Source organism: Heterodontus francisci, unplaced genomic scaffold (genome assembly GCF_036365525.1).
Source record: "Heterodontus francisci isolate sHetFra1 unplaced genomic scaffold, sHetFra1.hap1 HAP1_SCAFFOLD_435, whole genome shotgun sequence".
Classification (NCBI taxonomy): Eukaryota; Metazoa; Chordata; class Chondrichthyes; order Heterodontiformes; family Heterodontidae; genus Heterodontus; species Heterodontus francisci.
The window spans coordinates 693,961-717,692 of record NW_027140870.1 but is presented as its reverse complement, the minus strand read 5'-3'; the positions used below and the strand labels follow the sequence as shown (position 1 = coordinate 717,692).

Genomic DNA, 23,732 nt, shown 5'->3' with positions numbered 1-23,732 from the left:
AGCAAATGGGTTTGCTTGATGTACATCTGATGCACCATACTAACACTTAACTGCTTCCACCACCAGCACACAGTGGCTGCTGTGTGTACCATATACAATATCACACCGCAGGAAGTTACTAAAATGTATTTGACAGCTCCTTTCAAGCATGAGACCTCTAACACCTAAAAGGATAAAGGAGGCAGATGCATGGAAACATGAACACCTGAAGGTTCCTTCCATGCCACAGACATCCTGAGTCGGAACGACATCGCCATTTCTTCATTGTCTTCATTTTCTTCATTATGGGTCAAAATCCTGTAACTTCCTTTTTAATAGCACTGCGGGTGTACCTAAAGCTGATGGAGTCCAGTGTTTCAAGAAAGCGGCTCCCCACCTCGTTTCCAAGGAAAACAAAAAATGGATAACAAATCCCAGCCTCGCCAGCAATACCCACATCCAAGGAGCAAGAAGGAACACTCTTCACCTTGCTAACTCAGTCTAATGTACCGGTGTGGTACATTGGTGCCCTGCCCGGCCCTGAGCTCAGCACATTCTCCACCATTTATGAATAAGCGGTCTCCCAATTAAAATCGTGATGAGGAGGAATTGCTTCTCTTGAAAGTTCCATCGCATTTGGAATTCATTTACCCAGAAGTCAGTGGAGTCTGGGTCTTTGAATATATTCAAGGCTGGTTTAGACTGACTTTTCATTTGCGAGGGAGTGAAGATTTACTGTTTTCTGGTGGGAAATTGGAATTACAGCCATGGTCAGGTCAGCCATTATGGTATTGAATGCAGAACACCATCTATGGGCTGAATGGCCTACTCCCACTTTTATTCCTAAAGACTGTATCATCATAGGTGAAAGGTAAACTGTTGCATCTCTTGCACTTGCATAAGAAGGAGCTGCGGGCAAGCATACCACATCTTGGGTGTGATTGAAGAGTGAATACAGATAATTTGTTCGCGATTTTAGTTGGACATGGTGGAAATGGAGGAGGATGATGTGTTGAAGGTGGAGGAAGTTGGAATGGAAAGTGAGAATAAGTGAATTAATATCATGGTTCCAGAAGGTCGGGAAGCGGTGAGGACAGTAACTCGGGTGATGGAACAGATACAGCAGAGTCCTCTGCAAAATTAATGTGAGGAATGCACGGTTAATGTGAAATGAAGAGACTACAGAAGCTCTGGTATGGAAGATAGCATCGTTGGGATAAACAGAAGGATGAGGAAACTGAGAGAATGGAAGCTATTATTTATGCAAAGTGGAGTTGGAGGAAGTGTGGTCAAGATAACTATGGAAGTTGGCGGATTATAGTAAATATTTATGCAGTATCCGTCCACTTAAAATGAGAGAGGGAATTCGTGGAAGAGAAGTGAACTGTCACAGGTGGACCGTTTTCAGGCGAAAGAGGTACAGATTTAAATTCCATTATGATTAAAGTTTCAAACTCGATGTGAAAGAAGGGTTTGAATCAAAAACAATCATCGATGTATCAGATAAAGAGATTGAAAAGGGAAACAGAGGAGCTTGGACTGTGTGAGGGACGGAACGATATTGACATTCCTACCATTGTGTCCAGTTCCAGGTACCGAACTTTGAGGAACAATGTGCAGTCTTCACAGCGGGTGTAGAAAATGTTCAAAGAGAAAATCCCAGGGCTAACAGATATTTTATGCCGATAGATTAGAAAATCGGGGTTGTTCTCCTTCAAGAGGAAATTGAGAGAAAGCTTGATAGAGTTTTTCCAAACCATGGCGGTTTAAACGGAGTAGACACAGAGAAACCGTTCTCATTGGCAGAAGTGCCGAAAACCAAAGGACACAGGTTGAACGGATTGGCAATAGAATTCATGGCGACATGAGGGAAACTTATTTCTACACAGCACGTGTTTAGGATATGAAATGAACTGCCTGAGAGTATGGTGAAGACAGATTCAATCAGAAGCGAATTGAATAAACAACTGAAGAGAATAACAATGCAGGTCAGTGATGAGCAGATCTGGGAGTGTGATTAGTTGAGCTGCCTGTGCAGAGAGCAGACACGGTCAAGACAGACTAAATGGTCAAGTGCTGTGTTGCAACCATTCTATGTTCCTTTTTGTTTGAATATATGAATTATTGAACGGAATTCCACAGATAAAGAGAGCATCCAAAGGAGAGACGAACATCCCTTCGAGGATTCCCTGACGTTAGGAACTTAATTTCTGAACAGTCATGCAGAGTGAAGGCAATCACTAAAACAACATGAGATCTAAAGATAGGGCTCAAGATTTATGTAGGACTTCCTTGATTTCTGTTTAACACATTTTCCAGTTATGATTATTTGCTCATTGTGATCAGATTTGTCCAGTCTTGGGGGTGGGGATGGGTCCAATTCAATTTTCGTGGAAAATACATTCCATTAAGAGGGAATTAACCCAACTGTCGTCATCTGTTTGTTCAAGATTAAGAAAAACTGTTTGAACAATGTTGCAACCTCAGTATTCCATTGGCGATACGGGAGGCTATAAAGTTAATGCACTGGGAATGTGTCAGCTCAGAATGTACTTCAAAGATATTACCTGCAGCATGAACAGACCTATCACTCCAAGCAGAAAATGCACCGACCAATGCAATGGGTGCGGAACATATTCTATGTGATCCTTGCTATAATTGGTGTTCCTGGTAAGGATGTATAACCAATGAAGTTTTGTAAATCTGCGTATGAGCTGGTTTCTTCCCTTACCATGGGAATAATAATATTACATGAGATCGAACGGTTACAGTTACACAGACACACATTCAATAATTTAATTGCATAATTTTCCTGAATTATCTGTGCAGTTTTAATCTGTTGTCTCAATTGTTTCTAGCTCAAGGCACTATGCATTGTAAAGTGATTGAATTGTGTGGAATGTTGTATTCTGTAGAATCACAGCTCAAAGCAGGAAAATCTCAGAGGGGAAGGATTACAGCAGTTATCTGTTAATGTAGAACTATAGTGTGTGTGTGCACTAACTGGAGTGGAGCACCTGACCTCAGCTATCATGTAGAACTGGGAGTCTCTGTAACTACAGAATAGCACTGATTGTGGCTGACTAAATGATGTGGACCACTCAACACTAGGGACCATGTATTTCCTGGAGTATCTGTCATTACATTCAATGCGGGTCCCCATCTTACTCTTTCTCTAAGTAGAGTTGTTGACAGCACTATCAGGTGCTGATTAATATCTTTCCCGAGCACGGCCCTGAGAAGCCTTTGGTCATGAGTGACTGCAATAATAAATAATCCTCTTCAATATTACGAGAAACACTGATGGCTATGACTTGTTAATAAACATGTTACCGATTCTACAGCACAGAAACTGGGCATTCGGCACAACCAGATCACAACTGTCTTCATGCTCTGTCTGAAGACATTACAGCTCATCTAATGCTATCAGCATATCCTTCCAGTCCTGTCTCTCTCATGTATTAACATCGCTTCTTCATTTTTGCTTCCATTACAACTACTCCAAGAGGTCTAAATTCCATGTTCTCAGCACTCAGAGTATACAGGTCTCTCTTGAATTCCATCGTGATTTATTGATGACCGTCTTATTTTGAGGAAATGCAAAACTGGCCACCAGCAAAGGTGGAAATATCAGATCTACGTTTTCCCTCTCTAACCCCTATATAATTTTGAAGCCCTCTATTAGTTCAACACGCATCATTCTCTTAACGGCAGAATAGAGCCACAGCATATCCGAATAACTATAATCTCTCAGTTATGGTATTATGTTTGTGAAGAATACGTGCAGCTGCTGGTTACCCTGGATATTGTTCATCATGTGTAGTCCAGAAGAGTACACATTATTTCTGTGTTCAATAACCATCTTTATAATAGGTTATTATAAAACTTTTCTTTTAATGATATTCCTGTAGAGATGAAAGCCCATGCTGTGATCACATTTGCATTGACTCAGTAAATTCCCTTTTCAATATAACTCATTTATACATCAGAGGGAGTGGTCCAAGACGTATGTGTGCCTCCAATCCGAGGGACTGGTTCGAGTCAGGGAGGAATTTCTTCGACCCCAGGGAGTGATTCGAGTCCAGGATGGGTTCCTACAGTGGCAGTGGTTGGAGACTGGGTGCAGGTCTCCAATCTACCCTTTTTTAGCTCCTCATTGCGATGTTTAACTTGCTGGCCAGCGTTAGGTGAGCGGGGTGCCGGAACTACCCGTCCAGGATTTGTTAACTCTGGAAGTGCTGAGGTTGGAGGAAGGTTGGGGTCATGGACCTGGTCCCAATCCACACGGTTGTGGTGCTGAAATCCTTCCTGGGTTGAGAAGCGGAGAATATTTTTCAGTAATTTACAACCACTTTTCCCTTTTCTCATTTACAGTTAATTTAGTGTCAATTGTGATCCTGTCCAAGGGAAATTGCGGACTCTCCAGCTGCACCACCCGCTACCTGGTGGCCATGTCAATGGCAGATCTACTGGTTATTATCACTGAGATCATACTCCGGAGAATCAATAATCTTTATTTCCCATTAAATTTCCTGGACCTCACCTCTGTGTGTCGCTCTTGTTATTTCCTGATCCGTGCAGCCATCCACTGTTCCGTCTGGTTCACCATCGCTTTCACATTTGATCGTTTTGTCGCCATTTGTTGCCAGAAGCTGAAATCAAAATATTGCACCAGGAAAACTGCCACTGTTGTTCTATCAACAACCAGCATTCTGCTTTGTCTAAAAAATATTCCCACCTACTTTAGATATAAACCAAGACGGGTAATTGACAATGTAGAATGGCGCTGCTCGAATAAGCCAAGCTATTTTACTGACCCTCGATGGATTGGATTTGCAATGTTTGAAAAAGCTTTAACACCATTATTGCCTTTCATGTTAATTCTGTTGCTGAACGTTCTGACGTTCAGACACATTTTAGTGACCAGTCGAGTTCGTCAGAGACTGAGGGGTCAGAGCAAGAAAGTTAATCACAGTGACACTGAAATGGAGAGAAGGAGGAAGTCTATGATTTTACTCTTCAGTATATCTGGCAGTTTCATATTTCTGTGGTTGCTGTATATGTTATATATTTTTCGTATTGGTGATTTCTTAGATGATGATTCTTACTATATTTTTGGAAAGCTTGCATATATGATGCGGAATTTGAGTTGCTGTACAAACACATTTATTTATGTGGTCACTCAGACCGAGTTCAGAGAGCAGTTAAAGAGCGCGGTGAAATATGCAGTTACATCAATTATTAAATTAATTAATAAACAAAACAACTGAGACCAGCTTAAACATCCAGTGGTTAATGGACGAGAGGTAACCGCTGGAGGTCCAGAAGACAATGGCCTGTTGGAGTAAAGACAAACAATAGAGCTGTCAGTGACGGGAAGAGGGGGTCGAGAGCAAGAGGATCGGATGTAAATTAGCAGAAATCAAAAAAGATAACGAGCAGTGAGCAAAGGGAAAGAGATGACCTTTGTAAAGGGGTCAGAAGGAGAGTGATTGCGCTCCCTAAAGAAACTGCTGTGAAAGAGGCTTGAACTGGATATGACACCTTTCATTAAAGAGGAACCAAGTAGTTTTAATAAGTATGCTAACTGACTTGATCAATTAAATATATCTGCAGAAAAAAACATTTATATTTAAACGCATAATTTTTCCTGATATTTCACTAGACACATTTATTATTAATTGCTTTGCCACACTGGAAATATTGAGGTGAATTGTTTATGATAGTTGACATTGTTGATGAGAAGATGAAACGTTGCTTGTACAACAGCTTTGTATCTACAAGTATGAAATATTTGTTCACACAATGAAATGTTAACTCTAGGAGCCTAGGAAATAAGAGATGGACATGCTTTTAGCATACACCACTCTATTTACAGAGGTGCAGTGACAGCAGATGAAACTCACGTTAAATTCATGGAAGAGGTAATTCAAAGGATTTCATAATAAGGAATCGGAATCCCAAAAGTTGGAAACTCAGAGTCTTTGCTCGCACTGTTTACAATGGTGTCTTTGGTGTAATTATTCAAAAACACAGTTCAACGTAATGTCAATTCAGAGACAGGAGAACAAAGGGACCGCCTGTGCTGACAACATTCAAGAAATCCTGGCCTTGAAGGATAAGAAACTTCCATGTTGTCTTCAGTGCTTTTTTTGTTAAGTATTTATAACATCTTGTTTCATAAATTATACTGGATTCATAAGTAGCCATTATTTGTAACTTGTTAGGTCAGGCACAACTGAAGACCCCAGTGTAATAAATTGAAAATTCAGAACTGAGAATTTTTAAATAAAAGTGTTTTAAGCCTCAAAACCCCAAATCATACAAAGGTGCAATTTGGGGCCATACGTTGAAAAGGGCTAAAACGAAATGACTGGTTGTGAATTTGAGTGGAATCTTGCTCTGATTCGTCTGACCAGCTTTATTCATTCAAGGAAGGGAATCCATAAGAGGAACAACCAGACATAGATCAGCAAGACCAAGGAGTAAGACGCCATTTGAATTACGAGGTAAAAGATTGGTCAAAAACATAGAACGAATATCAGCAGAAAAGAGGAATAATTTAGCATTTTAAGCTTGCAAGAACCATCGAATCATAGAAACAGAGAATGTTTAAGGCACAGAAAGAGGCCATATTGACCCATCGTGTCTGCGTGTCTGTGCCAGCCGAAAAATGATCCATCTATTCCAATCCCACTTTCCAGCATTTGGTTCTTCGACCTGCAGATTATGGTAGCTGAGGTACATATCCAGACGCCTTTTCAATGAGTTGAAAGTTTCTGCCTCAATTACCCTTTCATGCAGTGAGTTCCAGATCTGTACCAACCTCTGGGTGAAAAATGTTTTTCCTCATCTCCCCTTTATTTTTCTAGTAATCTAATGCCCCCTCGTCACTGACCTCCCTGCTAAGACGAATAGATCGCTCACCTGCACTCGATTCAGGCTCCTACTGATTTTGTACATTTCATTCAAATATCCACTCAGCCTTTACTGTTCCAAAGTGAATAACCACAGCCTATCCAATTTTTCCTCCGACCTGAATTTTTCCAGTTCTGGCAACATCCTCGTAAATATCCTCTCTACCCTCTCCAGTGCAATTACATCCTTTCTGTAATGACGTGACCAGAACTGCACACAGTACTCAAGTTGTGGCCCAATCAAAGAGTTATGCAGTTCCAGCATAACCTCCCTGTTCTTATATTCTATACCACAACTAATAGAGGAAAGGATTCCATATGCCTTCTGAACCACATTATTGATCTGTCCTGCTACCTTCTGGGATCTGTAGACTTTGACTCCAAGATCCCTCACTTTCTCTGCACTTCTCAGTATTTTCTCATTTATCGTGTACTCCTTTGTCGAGTTTCACCTCCCAAAAAGCATCACCTCGCATTTCTCTGGTTGGAATTCCATTTGTCACTTGTATGCTCATCTGACCATACCATAAATATCTTCCGACAGCTTATCCACCAAACAGCCAATCTTCGTCTGGTCTGCAAACTTCTTGATCATGCCCCCTACATTTACGTCCAAATCGTTAAGATATACTATATAAAGTAGGGCCCCAGTGCTGAGCCCCACGGAATACCACTAGAAATAGCCCTCCAGTCATGAAGACACCCGTCAACAATTACCCTTCCTTTCCTGCCACAAGGTCAATTTTGTATCCACCTCGGATTTTGTGATAATTACTTATGGGCATTTAAGTGGTCATTGGATCGACATATGGATGAAAATGGAATAGTGTAGGTCAGATGGTTTCACAGGTCGGCGCAACATCGAGGGCCGAAGGGCCTGTACTGCGCTGTAATGTTCTAATTCTAATTCTAATTACTGTTTCTGAATTACCACATATTTCTGGACGGAATTAGAATTAGAACATTACAGCGCAGTACAGGCCCTTCGGCCCTCGATGTTGCGCCGACCTGTGAAACCATCTGACCTACACTATTCCATTTTCATCCATACGTCTATCCAATGACCACTTAAATGCCCTTAAAGTTGGCGAATCTACTACTGCTGCAGGCAGGGCGTTCCACGCCCTTACTACTCTCTGAGTAAAGAAACTACCTCTCACATCTGTCCTATATCTATCACCCCTCAACTTGAAGCTATGTCCCCTCGTGTTTGCCATCACCATCCGAGGAAAAAGACGCTCACTATCCACCCTATCTAACCCTCTGATTACCTTATATGTCTCTATTAAGTCACCTCTCCTCCTCCTTCTCTCCAACGAAAACAACCTCAAGTCCCTCAGCCTTTCCTCGTAAGACCTTCCCTCCATACCAGGCAACATCCCAGTAAATCTCCTCTGCACCCTTTCCATAGCTTCCACATCCTTCCTATAATGCGGTGACCAGAACTGCATGCAATACTCAAGGTGCGGTCTCACCAGAGTTTTGTACAGCTGCAGCATGACCTCGTGGCTCCGAAACTCGATCCCCCCACTAATAAAAGCTAACACACCATATGCCGTCTTAACAGCCCTATTAACCTGGGTAGCAACCTTCAGGGATTTATGCACCTGGACACCAAGATCTCTCTGTTCATCTACACTACCAAGAATCTTCCCATTAGCCCTGTACTCTGCATTCCTGTTACTCCTTCCAAAGTGAATCACCTCACACTTTTCCGCATTAAACACCATTTGCCATCTCTCAGCCCAGCTCTGCAGCCTATCTATGCCCCTCTGTACCCTATAACATCCTTCGGCACTATCCACAACTCCACCGACCTTAGTGTCATCTGCAAATTTACTAACCCACCCTTCTACACCCTCTTCCAGGTCATTTATAAAAATGACAAACAGCAGTGGCCCCAAAACAGATCCTTGCGGTACACCACTAGTAACTAAACTCCAGGATGAACATTTGCAATCAACCACCACCCTCTGTCTTCTTTCAGCTAGCCAATTTCTGATCCAAAGCTCTAAATGAAGTAATCTGGCTCCAAGCCGAATTGACCTTGTGTTCTTTATTTCTCTAAATATGTGGACCGTCTGATCACAGAGATCAATCCACTTCAGCAGCTTCAGACTTTTGCAACATTTATGACAGCATGGTAATATTTTGATCTGAAGGCTTGCTTTTTTTTTAAAAAAGTCAGGAATTGGCATTAATTTAGTCCTACATTTGTTTCTATTTGTTATCTTTCTCGAGAAAGCCTTTGTCATTATTTGCAGTCAGCTTCCATAACAACTGCAGACATTACTGTCTCCGATAAATTCATCTGAAACCACGAAACATGGAAATAAATGTTCATGACTTTTAAATCAATAATAAATACATTAATATAGTCGATATTCCAAGCACTCAAAAGGAAATCTACCTGAGTTTAAAGGGATATAAACATCCGTCAATTTCAAAAAAGGTTCAAGGGAATACCGTCCAGGGGGTTGCTGAGTTTTGAAGGAAAATTTTTTTTTGAAGATAAATAAATGAAAGATATTATCAACTGACAACACCATTATTTGAATTTGGGAAACAGATGAAAAACAAATCAGCATAATTCGGTGCTTTTCCTATCAACAGTAAAGGGGTATCTGAGGAAAATAATAAGCCAGCGTGCATAATCTGTTGTTTTCATCGTATGTACATACATGATAATAGTTTGGAATTAACAGCACTCCTGTGAAGGGATAGTGACTGTCATCGAGTGAGGTGATCAGCAGATCGGGTGTCAGTCTTTAATCTGAGGAGTGTCAATGAAGTTTTAACAGATAATAACATTTATCATCATCAGTAGTCATTTGGGGTTATGATATTTTAGAAGGTAAGAAAATGTAAAATTTGTGCCGATCGCACCACTCATGAGCTTGACAATAGAAAGTGTGGTCAACAACAATAATGAGATTGAGGAGGAGGCAGATATTGTCCTGTGGGGAATTGGAGATTCTTGGAATGGTGTTTTAAAATGACTAACGTTATTTAATCCTCATAATAAATAATAAGTGGACTCATTAAGAAAGGGATTAGTCAATGTCATACTTTGTGAATGATAATATGATTAGTAAATAGTTTGCAACTTTTCCTTGGATTCACAATTAAACATTCATCTACAATATAAATGTGCGAAGATGCAGTAAAATAAGTTGAGCTACATTTATCTTTAAATAGGCAACTATTGTGTAGCAACTTGCAATAAGTCATTTGAGTTATAAGAGAATCCAGTTTCTGTTTTAACCTAAATGATATCAAGAAAATAGGGGAGAAATTATTTCAGGATGACTGCTGAGATTTAGAAGTGCAACAACAGCTGAGACAAAGGCAAAGAAATGATTATTGGAGGAATCAAATGAATAGACAAACAAAACATGGTCAGGCCTGGAATCAAATGGAATGTTGATTCTTGAAAAAAAAGAAGCATTTCAAGTGTTGTATTGGATAATAAAGTTTCTTCAACGCTCATCAGTTGGTGAGTAACAGTTGTTAGAGAATTAATGCAAATAGCTGGGTTGGTAACGAGAGGTAAAGGGAAAGTTCTACAGTTTTCTTTTAATATAACAGGTAATTTTTGGCGGGAATCAATGTCCCTAGTGTAAATAATCTAATTGTTGGGTAATTTAAGGGTATAAATTAAGGGTAAGTCGTGGCAGGGCAGCTTGGCAATCTATATTGCTCCTCCTGTGCAATGTGGGAAGTCAGGAACACTTCCACTGTCCAGGGCGAACACGTGTGCAGGAAGTTTCTCCAGCTGAAGCTACTCGAAATCCGCGTTTCGGATCTGGAGCAGCGGCTGGGGACGCTGTGGACCGTCCGTGAGGCTGAGATCATCGTGGGTAGCACGTACAGGGAGGTGGTCACACTGTAGTTAAAGACTGCTCATGCACAAAGAGAATTGGTGACTGCCAGACAGAGTAGAGCAACTAGGCAGGTAGTGCAGGAGTCCCCTTGGTCCATCTCCATATCTAACAGATGTTCAGCTTTGGATACTGTTGGGGGAGATAGCTTCTCAGGGGAACGCAGCAACAGCTAAGTCTGTAGCACCACGGCTGGCTCAGCTGCACAGGAGGAGAGGAAAAGGAGTGGGAGAGCTATAGTGAAAGGGGATTCTATCGTAACGGGTACAGACAGACGTTAATGTGGCCGCAAACGTGACTCCAGGATGGTATGTGCCTGCCTGATGCGAGCAGCAAGGACATCAAGGAACGGCTGCAGGACATTCTGAAGGGGGAGTGTGAACAGCCGGAGGTTGTTGTACACATTGGTACCAACGGCATAGGTAGAAAGAGGAATGAGATCCCGCAACAAGTATTTAGGGTGCTAGGTAGCAGATTGAAAAGCAGGACCTCAAACGTTCTAATCTCTGGATTACTCCCAGTGCCACGTGCTAGTGAGCATAGGAATAGGAGGATAGAGCAGATTAACGCGTGGCTGAAGAGATTTTGCAAGAGGGAGGGCTTTAGTTTCCTGGTTCACTGGGTCTGTTTCTGGCAAAGGTGGGACCTGTCCAAGATGGACATATTACACCTGAACCGGAATGGGACCAACATCCTTGCTGGGAGGCTTGCTAGTGTTGTTGGGTGGTGGTTAAAGTAATTTGGCAGGTGGATGGGATACAGAGTGGAGGTGCAGTAGGTGGTAATTTCTCCACATCTCTGCCCTCAATGATTGGCCCCTTATCCTGATACTGCCCTCGCATTCTAGATTCCACGACCAGTGGATCAATCTCTCAGCATTTACCCTATCAAGCCCTTTCAGCATCTTGTCTCTCTCAATTAGATCACCTGTCATGCTTCTAAACTCCAGAGAATATAGGTCCAATGTACTCAGCCTCGCATCATAGGGCAACCCCCTCGTCCCAGGAACCATTTTAGTAAATCTTCACTGAACGCCTCCAGTGCAACTATATCGCTTGTCAAATGTGGAGACCAAAACGGCACGCAGTATTCGAGGTGCAGTCTTCCCAAAGCCTTGTACAATTTTAGCAAGTTTTCAAAATTACTTACTCCAATCCCCTTATAATTAAGGCCAACAAGACATTTGCCTTCTTAATACCTTGCTGCACTGCATCTGCATGTTAACTGTGTGTGCTTCCTCTAGAAGTGCCCTCATGCCTCTCGGATCATCAACACTTACCAGTTTCACACTTTAAAAATAAAAATAAAAACATCTGCTTTTCTATTTTACGACAAAGTGAACAACTTCACACTTCCCTACATTATGTTTCATTTGCCATCTTGTTGCCCACTCATTGATCTTGTCCGTATCTCTTTCTAGCTCTCTATCTCCTTCCCTCAGCTGACCTTGTACCGATCTTTATATCATCAACTAACTTGGATACATTGTTCTCTGTCTCTTCATCCAACTCATTAATATGGAGTGTAAATAGCTGAGGCTACAGCATTAATGCTTGCGGCAGAACACTATTCACTGCCTGCCAACTTGAAAATGCCCCATTTATTCCCACTCTCTGCTTCCTGTCTGTTAACTAGTCCTCCATCTACGCTAATATATTACCCACAACACCATGCGCCCGTATCTTGCCTATTAATCTTTTGTGTGGCACCTTATTGAATTACTTTTGGAAATCCGGGTATACTACATCAACAGGTTTCCCTTTATCTACCCTATTAGTTACATCCTCTGAAAACTCAGATTTTTTTCGAAACAGGATTTCCCCTCAGTTTTGCCATGCTGACATTTTTCTAATCATACTGTGCTTTCCCAAGTGCAATGATAAGGTTTATTTAACAATAGTTTCTAGCATCTTCCCAACGACTGTTTTCCCTGTTTTCTCTTCACCTTCATTCATGAAAAGCGGTGTAACATGTGCCAACTTCCAATATGACGGGACCATTCCAGAATCTAAGTAATTCTGGAAAATCATAGCCTGCGCATACCTTATCTCTGCAGCTATCTCTTTTTGAACACTAGGGTGTAGGCCATCTGGTCTCGGAGACATGTCAGATTTTAGTACCTCAAGTTTCTCCAATTTCTCCATGTTTCTCGGATGATATCAACTTTCTTAATTTCCTCACTCTTATTAGCCGTTAGGTTACTGCCTATTTCTGGTATGGAACCTGTGTCCTCTACTGTGAAGACAGATACAAAATATTTGTTCAAAGGCTCTGCCCTTTCCTCATTCTCCATGAGGATTGCTCCTTTCTCAGCCTCTAAGGGAACAACGTCTACTTTAGCTGCTCTCTTCCTTTTTATGTACTTATAAAAGCTCTTACAATATGTTTTATATTACTGGCTGCTTTGCTCTCACGTTCATTTTTTTTCTTGTTTTATCAACTTTTTGATGGTCCGTTGCTGATTTGTAAAAAAACTCCTAATCCTCAGACGTGCTACTATTTTTGTAATAGGGTATCCTCTTATTTTAATCTCATACTCCTTTTAACTTCCTGAGTAAGTCAAGGATGAGCCACTCTTGACGAGTTTTTGTTCTTTTAACGGAATGCACTTTTGTTGAAGCCTTCGAATTGCTTCTTTAAATGTTTCTCACTGTTCATTTACCACCATACATACCTTCCAGTCCATTTACCCAATTACCCGTGGCCAGTTCTCCTCTCACCCATCGATATTGGCTTTGTTTCAGTTTAAATTTGTTTTTGATTGAATTGTGTCACTTTCAAACTGAACATGAAATTAAATGGTATTGTGATCGTTATTTCCCAGTGGATCTTTTACTATGACATTAGGTATTAACCCGTTCATTGCACAATACGAGATCTAATATACATCTTTCCCCAATCTATTCTACAACGCATTTCTCCAAGAAACTGTCATGAAAACATTGTACAAACTCATCTTCTACACCATTGCTGCTAATTTCACTGTGCCAGCCTATATGCATATTAAGATCCCCCACAATTCATACATCACCTTTTTTACACGTTCCAATAATTTCCCATTTAATGTTCTGTACAAGAATATAACTACTGTTTGTAAACTATGGCTGCCAGTGTTTTTTTCTGACTCCTGCTGTTCCTAATTTGCACCCAAACTGATTCTGCATCATGATCTTCTGAGACCAGATCCCTTCTTATTAATGTCCTTATGTCATCCTTTACTATCAGGGCTACTCCTCCTCCTTGGGTTTTCCATCTGTCTCTCCGAAATATTGTTCACCCTGGAATATTCGTTTCCCAACTTGATCTCATTGTAACCATATGTCACTAAAGTCAATTTGATCTAGATAATATACCTCTATTCGTGACAGTAGTTCATCTATATTATTAGGGATGCTTCATGCATTCACATAAAGGAACTTTAATTAATTTATTTACCTCCATTGTCTGCAATGTCGGTATTTGCCAATATACATATTTTGCTAAACTCTCCGTCCCTTCTTACCCCATTCTGTTGGCATTTACCCACATCACTAACCTGCTCTGATACCCTGACCTCTCTATTTGAATTTCGACATTTGCCTTTACCCAAACGCGCATGCACCTTCTGTTATTTTCAAGCCCTGTCCACATTTTTTGCCACCGGCACTGGTTCCACCTCGGTTCCAGTGAACCCATCGCAACGGAATATCTCCATCTTCCCTGATTACTGAAGCCAGTGCACCAAGAATCGTAACCCCTTCTTCTCATACCACTAATTCCCCGTTTCACTGCAGTTACTGCCCGCTCTCACCATCCCCATCTGCTGGTGTCCCTGTCTCACTACAGTTACTATCTCCCCTCATCATCTCCATTTGCTGTTGTCCCTCTCTTACAGCAGTTACTGCCCTGTCTAACAATCTCCATCTCTAAACTTAACTTTAAGACTACATCTAACAGTTGCACTTTTTTCCTATTCATTCATGGAATGTGGGCGTCGCTGGCTAGTCCAGCATTTATTGCCAATTACTAATTTCGTTTGCGAAAGTGGTGGGAAGCTGGCTTCTTGAACCATGGCAGTCCGTGCGTGGTAGGTACACCCACAGTGCTGTTCGGAACGGAGTTCCAAGATTTTGACCCAGCGATAGTGAAGGAACGGCGATATAGTTCCAAGTCAGGATGGTGTGTGTCTTGAAGGGTAAGTTGCAGGTGGTGGTGTTCCAAGTATCTGCTGCCCTTGTCCAAGATGGTAAAGGTTGCGGGTTTGGAAGGTGCTGTCTAAGGAGCCTTGGGGCATTGCTGCAGCGCATCTTGTAGATGATACACACTACTGCCACTTTGATTCGGTCATGGGAGGAGTGATTGATTGTAGATGGGGTGCCAATCAAGTGTCCTGCTTGGACCTGGATGGTGCCGACTTTCTTGCGTGTTGTTGGAGCTCTACCCATCCAAGCAAGTGAAGCGTATTCCATCAAACTCCTGGATTGTGCCTTGCAATTGCTTGACACGCTTTGCAGAGTCAGGAGATGAGTTACTCGCTGCAGGATTTGTAGCCTTCGACCCGCTCTTGTAGCCACAGTATAGCTGCTCCAGTTCAGTTTCTGGTCAATGGTAACCCCCCGGACGTTGATAGTGGGGGGCTCAGCGATCGTGATACCATTGAATGTCGAGGGAGATGGTTAGATTCTTTCTTGTTGGAGATGGTCATTGCATGTCACTTGTGTGGCGTCAATGTTACTTGCAACTTATAAGCCCAAGCCTGGAGATTGTCCAAGTCTTGCTGCATTTCTACATGGACAGCTTCAGTATCTGAGGAGTCGCGAATGGTGCTGAGCTTTGTGCAATCATCAATGAACTTCGTCACTTCTGACCTTATGATTAAAGGAAGTTCATTGATGAAGCAGCTGTAGATGGTTAGGCTCAGGTCACTACCCTGAGGACCCCTGCAGTGATATCCTGGAGCTGAGATGATTAAACTTCAACAACCACAACCATCCTCCTTTGCACTAGGTATGACTCTAACCAGCGGAGAGTTTTCCCCCTTATTCCCATTTACGCCAGCCTTGACAGGGCTCCTTGATGCCATACTCGTTCAAATGCTGCCTTGATGTCAAGGTCAATCACTCACCTCACTTTCTGAGTTCAGCTCTTTTGTCCATATTGGAACCAAGGCTGTAATGAGGTCAGGAGCTGAGTGGCCCTGGCAGATCCCAAACTAAGCGTCATTGAGCAGGTTATTGCTAAGCAAGTGCCACTTGATCGCACTGTCGATGACACCTTCCATCACTTAACTGATGATTGAGAGTAGACTGATAGGGCAGTAACTGGCCAGGTTTGACTTGTCCTGCTTTTTGTGTACGTGACATACCTGGGAAAGTGTCCATATTGCCGGCTAAATGCTAATGCTGTAGCAGTACTGTAACAGCTTGGCTAGGTGCTTGGCAATTTCTGGAGGACCGGTCTTCAGTACTATGCCAGAATGCTGTCAGGGCCCATAGCCTTTCTTCAGTCATTTCTTGATATCAAGTGGAGTGAATCAAATTGGCTGAAGATTCGTTTCTGTGATGCTGGGGACTTCAAGCGGAGGCCAAAATGGATGATGCCTCCGGCCCCTTCTGTCAGTTATTTAATTGTCCACCACTACTCAAACCTGGATGTGGCATGAATGCAGACCTTAGATATTATCCATTGGTTATGGGATCACTTCCGCGATCTATCAAATGCTGCTTACGCTGTTTGGCACGCAAGTAGTCCTGTGTTGCTGCTTCAGCAAGTTGACACCTGAATTTGAGATATTCCTGGTGCTACTCCTGACATGCACTCCTGCACTCTTCATTGAACCAGGGTTGGTCTCCCGGCTTCATGGTAATGGTAGAGTGGGGAAATGCCGGGCCATGAGGTTACAGATTGTGCTTGAGTACAGTCCTGCAGCTTCTGATGGCCCACAGCAGCTCCTGGATGCCAAGCTTTGCATTGCCAGATCTGTGCGATATCTACCTCATTTTACATGGTGGTAGTGCCACATAACACGATGGAGGGTATCCTCAATGTGAATATGGGACTTTGTCTTCATAAGGACTGAGCGGTGGTCACTCCTGCCATTTCTGCCATGCATCTGCAGCAGGAAAATTGGTGATGATGAAGTCAAGTATATATTCGCTCTTGTTGGTTCGCTCACCACATGCTGCAAACATTTTCTATCAACTATGTCCTTTGGGACAACGCCAGCTCAGTCAGTACTGGTGCTACCGAGCCACTCTTGGTAAGGGAGATTGAAATCCCCCACCCAGAGTACATTCTGCGCCCTTGCTACTCAATGATTCCTCTCAGTGCTGTTCAACATTGAGGATTACTGAATCATCAGTTCAGGAGGGCGGTAGGTGGTAATGCGCAGGAGGTATTTTTGCCCATGTTTGACCTGATGCCTTGAGACTTCATGGGGTCTGGCGTCGATGTTGAGGACTCATCAAGGCAGCTCCCTCCCGATTGTGCATCACTGTGCCGCCAACTCTGCTGGGGCTGTCCTGCCGGTGGAACAGAGCATACCCGGGGATGCAGTGACTGGGGCTTTGCCTATAAGGTGTGATTGTAACCATAACCAAAAACTAACTGTCAACCTAACCCTAACCCTATCTGTGGCACAATTGTTAACCCTATATGTAGCCCAATATCCATCCTAACACTAAATCAAACGACAGCAATACTAATCATGTGTCAATCCTTGCATCAGCTCCAACCCTAAAGCTAACTGTTACTCTAACCATAAATTTGTCCTCATACTAAGTGTAACCATAACAGTAACTCTAAAACCACACCTTGGTTTAACAGGATCCAAAACATTCACCCAACCAGTACAACTAACCCGAAAACTGATTCTAATGCTAACGGTAAATATAAACCTAAACATAGCTGCAACTGAAATGCTAACCCTAACTGTATTCTTAATCCTAACGCATAATATATCTCAAGTCCAAACCTTTACACTAAACCGAAACTTAACCTTAACCCTAAGCCTAACTTTAAAGCAATACCTAATGCCAATATTAGCTGTAACCTTAACCCTAACTCTAACTGCAACCCTAACCAAAAATGCAAACCTAAACCAAACTCCGGCCCTTATCATAACTATAACTGCAACTCGAACCATAACCTAAGCCTCACCCTAGGACTCATCCTAACCCTAACTGTAACCATAAACCTTACCCTAAGAAAAACACCAATATCAATTCCTTTCCTAAACCGAGACCTAGCTGTAACCTTGACCCTACCTCTAAACCTAAATGCAACCCTAACGATAAATCTTACTCTAAATTTATCTGTATCCAAAAATCTTACCCTAAACATAAACCTAGCAGTGACCCTAACTGTAAGCATAGCTGTAATCCTAACCCTAATCTCAACCTAACTCTCGTTCCAAATGCCAATTTCCAAACTGGCTGGAATGGAATGTAATGCTAAATCAGGTCTGGTGAAAGCTGACTCTAAGCTAAACATTGACCCTTCACTCACTCCTGAAGTTCTGGGAACTAGGGTCATAAATATCACTGAGCCACAACTTTAGCTCTTATTTACCCTGTGCCAATTTGCTCGTGGTTCAGACGTAATTCAGAAATCATTAAGTTCAGTCATCTGCAGCACAGGAGTACATTCGGACTATAGAGTTCATGACGGCTTTCTGAGGAGCAATCGAGGTGGTCCTATTCCCCCGCTCAATCTCCGTAGTCCTGCAAGTGTAGTTCCTTCAAGTGGCCATCCAATTTCCTTTAGATGTGATTGTCTCTGCTTCCAATCCACTGTGATCAATGAGTTACAGGGCATTACCATGCACTGCCTAAAAAAAAGGGTTCATCCTCATATCCCCCTACATCTCTTGTGCAAAACCTTCAATCTCTATTCCCCCTACTACTTTCATCATTAGTCAATGGGAACCAATTTTCCATGTCTAACTTATCTGAGCCTGTCATAATCCTGTACAGCTCTATTTGATCTCCGCTCAAACTCTTTTGCCCTCAGGAGAACAAAACCAGCTTTCCAAACCTTATCATGCAAGGAGAATCCCCCATCCCTGGAACCATTCCTGTAAATCTCTTCTGCACCCTCTCAAGGAATCTCACATCCTTCCTAAAGTGTGGTGACCAGAACTGCATGCAAGACTCCAGTTGGGGGCGAACCAGAGCTTTGTAGATGTGCGTTTTAAGTTGAACCCTAGCTGATCATACGCCCACGGAAGGAAATCTTTCTTCGTGTCCACTATGTCGTTGGTACCCACAAAGACCATGACAACTGGATAAGCCCTCTCCCTTTCTATATTCCTCCCCATCCCCTAAGAGATGTCCTGGAATGGCTTTGAATCTCCAGGAATTGAAGATTACCGAATATTTGCTTGAATGAAAACGATCTGACACACCTCCACCCCGAGGGAAACAAAAATCATCAGGTCTTTAAAAAATTAATAATTTTCATTCTGGTTTTGTTTCTTGATACTGATAGCGATGGTAATGGGAGGTGGCGTTAAAGATCAAGCCTGTTTTATTGATAGCCAAGAATAATCAAATTGCAAACCCTGTGCAATCAATATGCAGTCGCACGAGCATGGAAACGTCGGAAAAATAATGGTCGAGGCATAATGCTGGGGAGGAGGCAGTTGGCAAAGCCAGTCTAGGGTGGAATTTCATGCAATGTACCTCTGGCAGCAAATAATACAAATAAAATGATTGCGAGAGAGAAGAAGACAAAAAGTGTCTGATAGTATGGTGCAGGGAGAGCTCTACTCTGTATCTAACCCGTTATATACTTGCCCTGAGAGACAGAAGGCAGTCACACCTCTTAGGATAGCGTCTTCTGATTTGGTTAGTTGTCAGGAACAGAAGGGTATGACTGTCAGTAAGACAGGTAAGGGATCAAGAGGGAAGAAACAGAGGAGCCTGAGCCCTTGCAACTGTCCAACAGGTCTGAGGTTGTTTCAGCTTGTATGGATGAGAGCGAGTGCCACAGTATGTATGAGCATGCAGCGGGAGTCCAGAGGCAGTGTTGCCTGCTCAGTACCAGGGTGTGAGATATCTGCTCAGTGCTGGAGAAGGACTTGCATTGGGAGGGGGAGGATTCAGTTGGTCCAGGTGGGTACCAGCGACATTGATTTGACTGGAAAGGAGATTCTGCATTGAGATTACGTGCAGCTAAGGGCCAAGTTGAAAATGCAGAATCTCAAAGGTAATAATGCCTATATTATTACCTGAGGCACGAGCAAACTTGCAGAGGTTAAATAAGATTAGAGTCTTCAGTGAGAGGCACAAAGAATGATGTGAGAGAAATGGGTTTCGATGCATGAGTATGGGGGAAAGTGGGAGCTGTAGCGTTGGGATGGCCTTAACCTGAACCTTGCTGAGACCAGTGTTCTGGTGAGTCATATAACTAGGGTGGTAGAGAAGACTTTAAACTAAATCTTGGGGCAAGCAATCATGTGAGGGTAGATGTGATAATTTACAGAGAATGGAAAAGTCAAGAGGGCAAGCTGAGGGAATGGAACATCTGAGTGTGGCAGGAAGGGAAGGTCGGAGGGAAGCAAACATGTTAACAGGAAGTAGAAAAGTGGTGAGCGGAATTTTAGGCCACATAAAGTGGAAGAAGGCATCAAATAGGCTCATAATGCGGAATATTGTTAAAAAGACCAAGGCAAGGTCACTTTATCTGAATATACGCAGCATTCGCCACAAAACAAATGATTTGAAGGCACAAAAAGAGCCAAAGGAGTATGATTTAATAGTCATTAGAAAGACTGGGAACTGAATATTCAAGAATATTCCTAATTTCAGAAGGATAGTCAAAGAAGTAAAGGAGGCCGGGTAGCGCACTTAACAAGGCGTGAGATGGGTACATCAGTGAGAGACGATTGCAAATCAAACGATCAGGATTTCGAATCAATTTGGGTTCAGTGCAAAAACAACAAGGGGCCGTTTTTAGGCAACTAAACAGTAGTGGTAATGTTGGGTATGGTATAACTCAGGATATTAGATGTGCATGTAACATGGGTTAAACAGCAATAATGGCGTCTTCAGTTTACGTATAGACAAGGTAAACCTAATTAGCGCCAGCGCCATGGAGGATCTATTCCTGGATTGCATATGAGATGGATCTTTGCAGCAAAATGACGAATCACCAACTAGGGATCTGGCTATTTAGCATTTAGTACGATGTAGTGAGAAAGGGCTAATTAGTAACCTCGCTGAAAAGGAGTCTTTGTAAATTCGTGACCAGAATATGATAGGATATTGCATTGAGTTTGAAAGTGATATAGTTCATTCAGGAATTAGGGGTTTTATCTGAACAAATGAATCTATGAAATTATGAGGGGCTGGTTGGCTGGTGTGGATTGGGAAAAGTCACTGAAAGATTTGATGGTAAACAGACAATGGGTAGTATTTGAAGAAGTATTATATGGACTACAATAAATATACATTCACCCTAAGACACTAAAACCAAACAGGAAAGATGAATTAACAGTGGCTAACAAAGACGTTAACCTTTGCATTCTGTCAAAGGAAGCGGTTATAAGGTACGGCAGAAAAATTTGCAGGCCGGAAGATTGTGAGCAATTTAGAATCCAGCAGAGGATGATCAAGAACCGGAAACAGGAAGGGAAGGAGAATAAGAATGCAAGCTAGCGAGAAATATAAAGGTGGACTGTAAATGCTTCTTTATATATGTGAAAGGGTAAAAAGTAGCAAGGGGAAACGTGGACCATTTCAGGCGGAGACAGGAGAACTTATAATGAAGATCAAGAAATGTTGGAGTAACTGAAAGAAGTACTGTGTTTCTGTCTTTACAGAAGAAGATCTGGAAAATCTCCCAGAAATACTAGGGAATCAATGGACTTACGAAAATTAGCAACTGAAAGAAATTTGTGTTAATAAAGAGCTAGCACTTGAAAAATTAACTGGTTGAATATTGATAAATTCCTTGGACCAGATGAGATACATCAAACAGTGCTGATGGAGTTGGCTATAGATATCATAGATGCATTGATGGTAACCTTTCAAAACTCTTGAGATTCTGGAAAGCTTCCTGCAGACTGGAAATAAACAGATGTGACCCTACTATTGAACATAGGAGGGAAGGAGAAAGCGAGGACTACTTATCAGCTACTTATCAGGGTATCAGCTGCTTACAAAGTACCATTTAGTTAATGGAGATTCATTTTAGCTTTGTTATTATAATAAAAGTATTCAAACTTGAAATGTTGCCTTGTAATTCTTTAAATTGGTCGAGGGGTTCTTATATCATATTTTTCTCGTCAGAAATCTTACTGATATAGTAACTGCTGTCTTCTCTAAGCCAAACAATTAGGATGAGATCAGTGTGGCATGAGGAGATATTGAGTAGAATGGGCATTATTCCCTGTAGATTATAAACATGAGAGGTGATCTGATTGTAATGTATACAGTTCTTGGAGGATTTGTGAGGCCATATGTTGGGAGGCAGTTTTGTGTGGCTGGAGAGTTCAGAAGCAGGGTTCATGATTAAAGGAGGAGAAATGTCTTCGCAGAGGATGGTGAATCTTTGTAATTCTCTACCACTTAGAGCTCTAGCTGTTCATTCTTTGAGTATAGTCAAAACTGAGGACGATTTGATTACTAAAGTAATCGACGGTACTGTGATACTGCAGGAATGTGGCGTTGAGGTACAAAATCAGCCATATCGTACTGAGTAACAGAGCAGCCTCAAGGAACCAATTACCTCCTCCTGATCCTATTTCTTATTTTGCCATTTATCTTGCAGTTACATGGAATCTGTATGGAAGTAAAACGTCCCAACGTGCATCAAATAAGGGATTATGCAAAGTCATATCGAGCCAAGCAGGGAGGTATTGGGACTGGTGATCAGAAGCTTGGTCAGAGACACAGGTGTTAAGGTGGATATTAGAGGAGGAGAGAAAGAGAGGACAGAGAGATTCAGAGAGGGAATTCCAGAGCTTAGGACCGAGGTGGCTGAAGGAAGAACCGAATTCTATCCCTTTTTCGAGGCATCGGAAGAAACATGTATTTCAAGTAGAGTGCCTTTCACAATCTCAGGGCATCCCAAATTGTTTCACATAGAAGTACATAACATTTACAGTGCAGGAACAGGTCATTCAACGAACAGGTCCCTGGATATTGATGCTCCTCACAAGTCTCCTCCCTCCCATCTTCTTCTTACTCTATCAGAACATCCTACTATTTCTTTCTCCCATGTGTGTTAACCATCGCTAAATTCATCTATATTATTCGCCCCAACCACTCTGTAGTAGGGAGTGACAACATTCTCACCCCTCTATGGGTAAAAAATTGCCTGTAGGATTTAATAATCTTATAATTTTTGTATTATATTATTATATATTACATCTTATATCGTCCTTGCGTCTGCCACAAGAGTCAACGACTGCACAAGCGAACCTTTCAGAAACTTCAAGACATCAACCAGGTCAACCAACAGAAAAAAAAGAGCTGCAACCTATTCAACCTTTCTGGAAGGGCATAACTCTTGAGTTTGTGATCATCCTTGTGAATTAATATTGCAGCTTCCCAATATGTCAAAATTTGTTTTATGATGGAGAAACTAAAATTGTATGGAGACTGTATGTTTCACAGTCAGTTAACTGCTATTTTCCAAGTTTAGTCATCGTTGTAATGTAGGACATGTGACAGCCAATGTTTGCATAGCAAGATTCCACAACTAACAATGGGATAATTACCAGAAAATATGAAAACATTTTTGTTAGTTGCGGAATAAATATTGGGCCCATGGCTCGTGAAAAACTTTCCCTTGCACTTCTTATCGTCGTGGCCCTGGGATCGTTCATGTCCACTTGAGAAGGGAGACAGAACGTCTGTTTAACGTCTCATCCAGAAAACACGCTTCAGTCTTGCAATCAGCAGCAACAGCCTAAATTGCAGCAAAAAAAGCAAGTCCCAAGGCACTTTTAAGGAGTGATTACCATGCAAGC

The 23,732-nt window shown here is 42.0% G+C and overlaps 1 protein-coding gene across 1 annotated transcript; it reads left to right on the top strand.

The window, feature by feature from the left end:
• Window positions 1-2,582: 2,582 nt before the first annotated feature.
• On the top strand, window positions 2,583-5,198 carry LOC137361301 (probable G-protein coupled receptor 139; the record flags this gene model as incomplete). Its single annotated transcript, XM_068026187.1, has 2 exons — window positions 2,583-2,649; window positions 4,354-5,198. Coding segments are annotated over exons 1-2 (912 nt in total), but the record flags the coding sequence as incomplete, so codon positions are not given.
• Window positions 5,199-23,732: the final 18,534 nt, after the last annotated feature.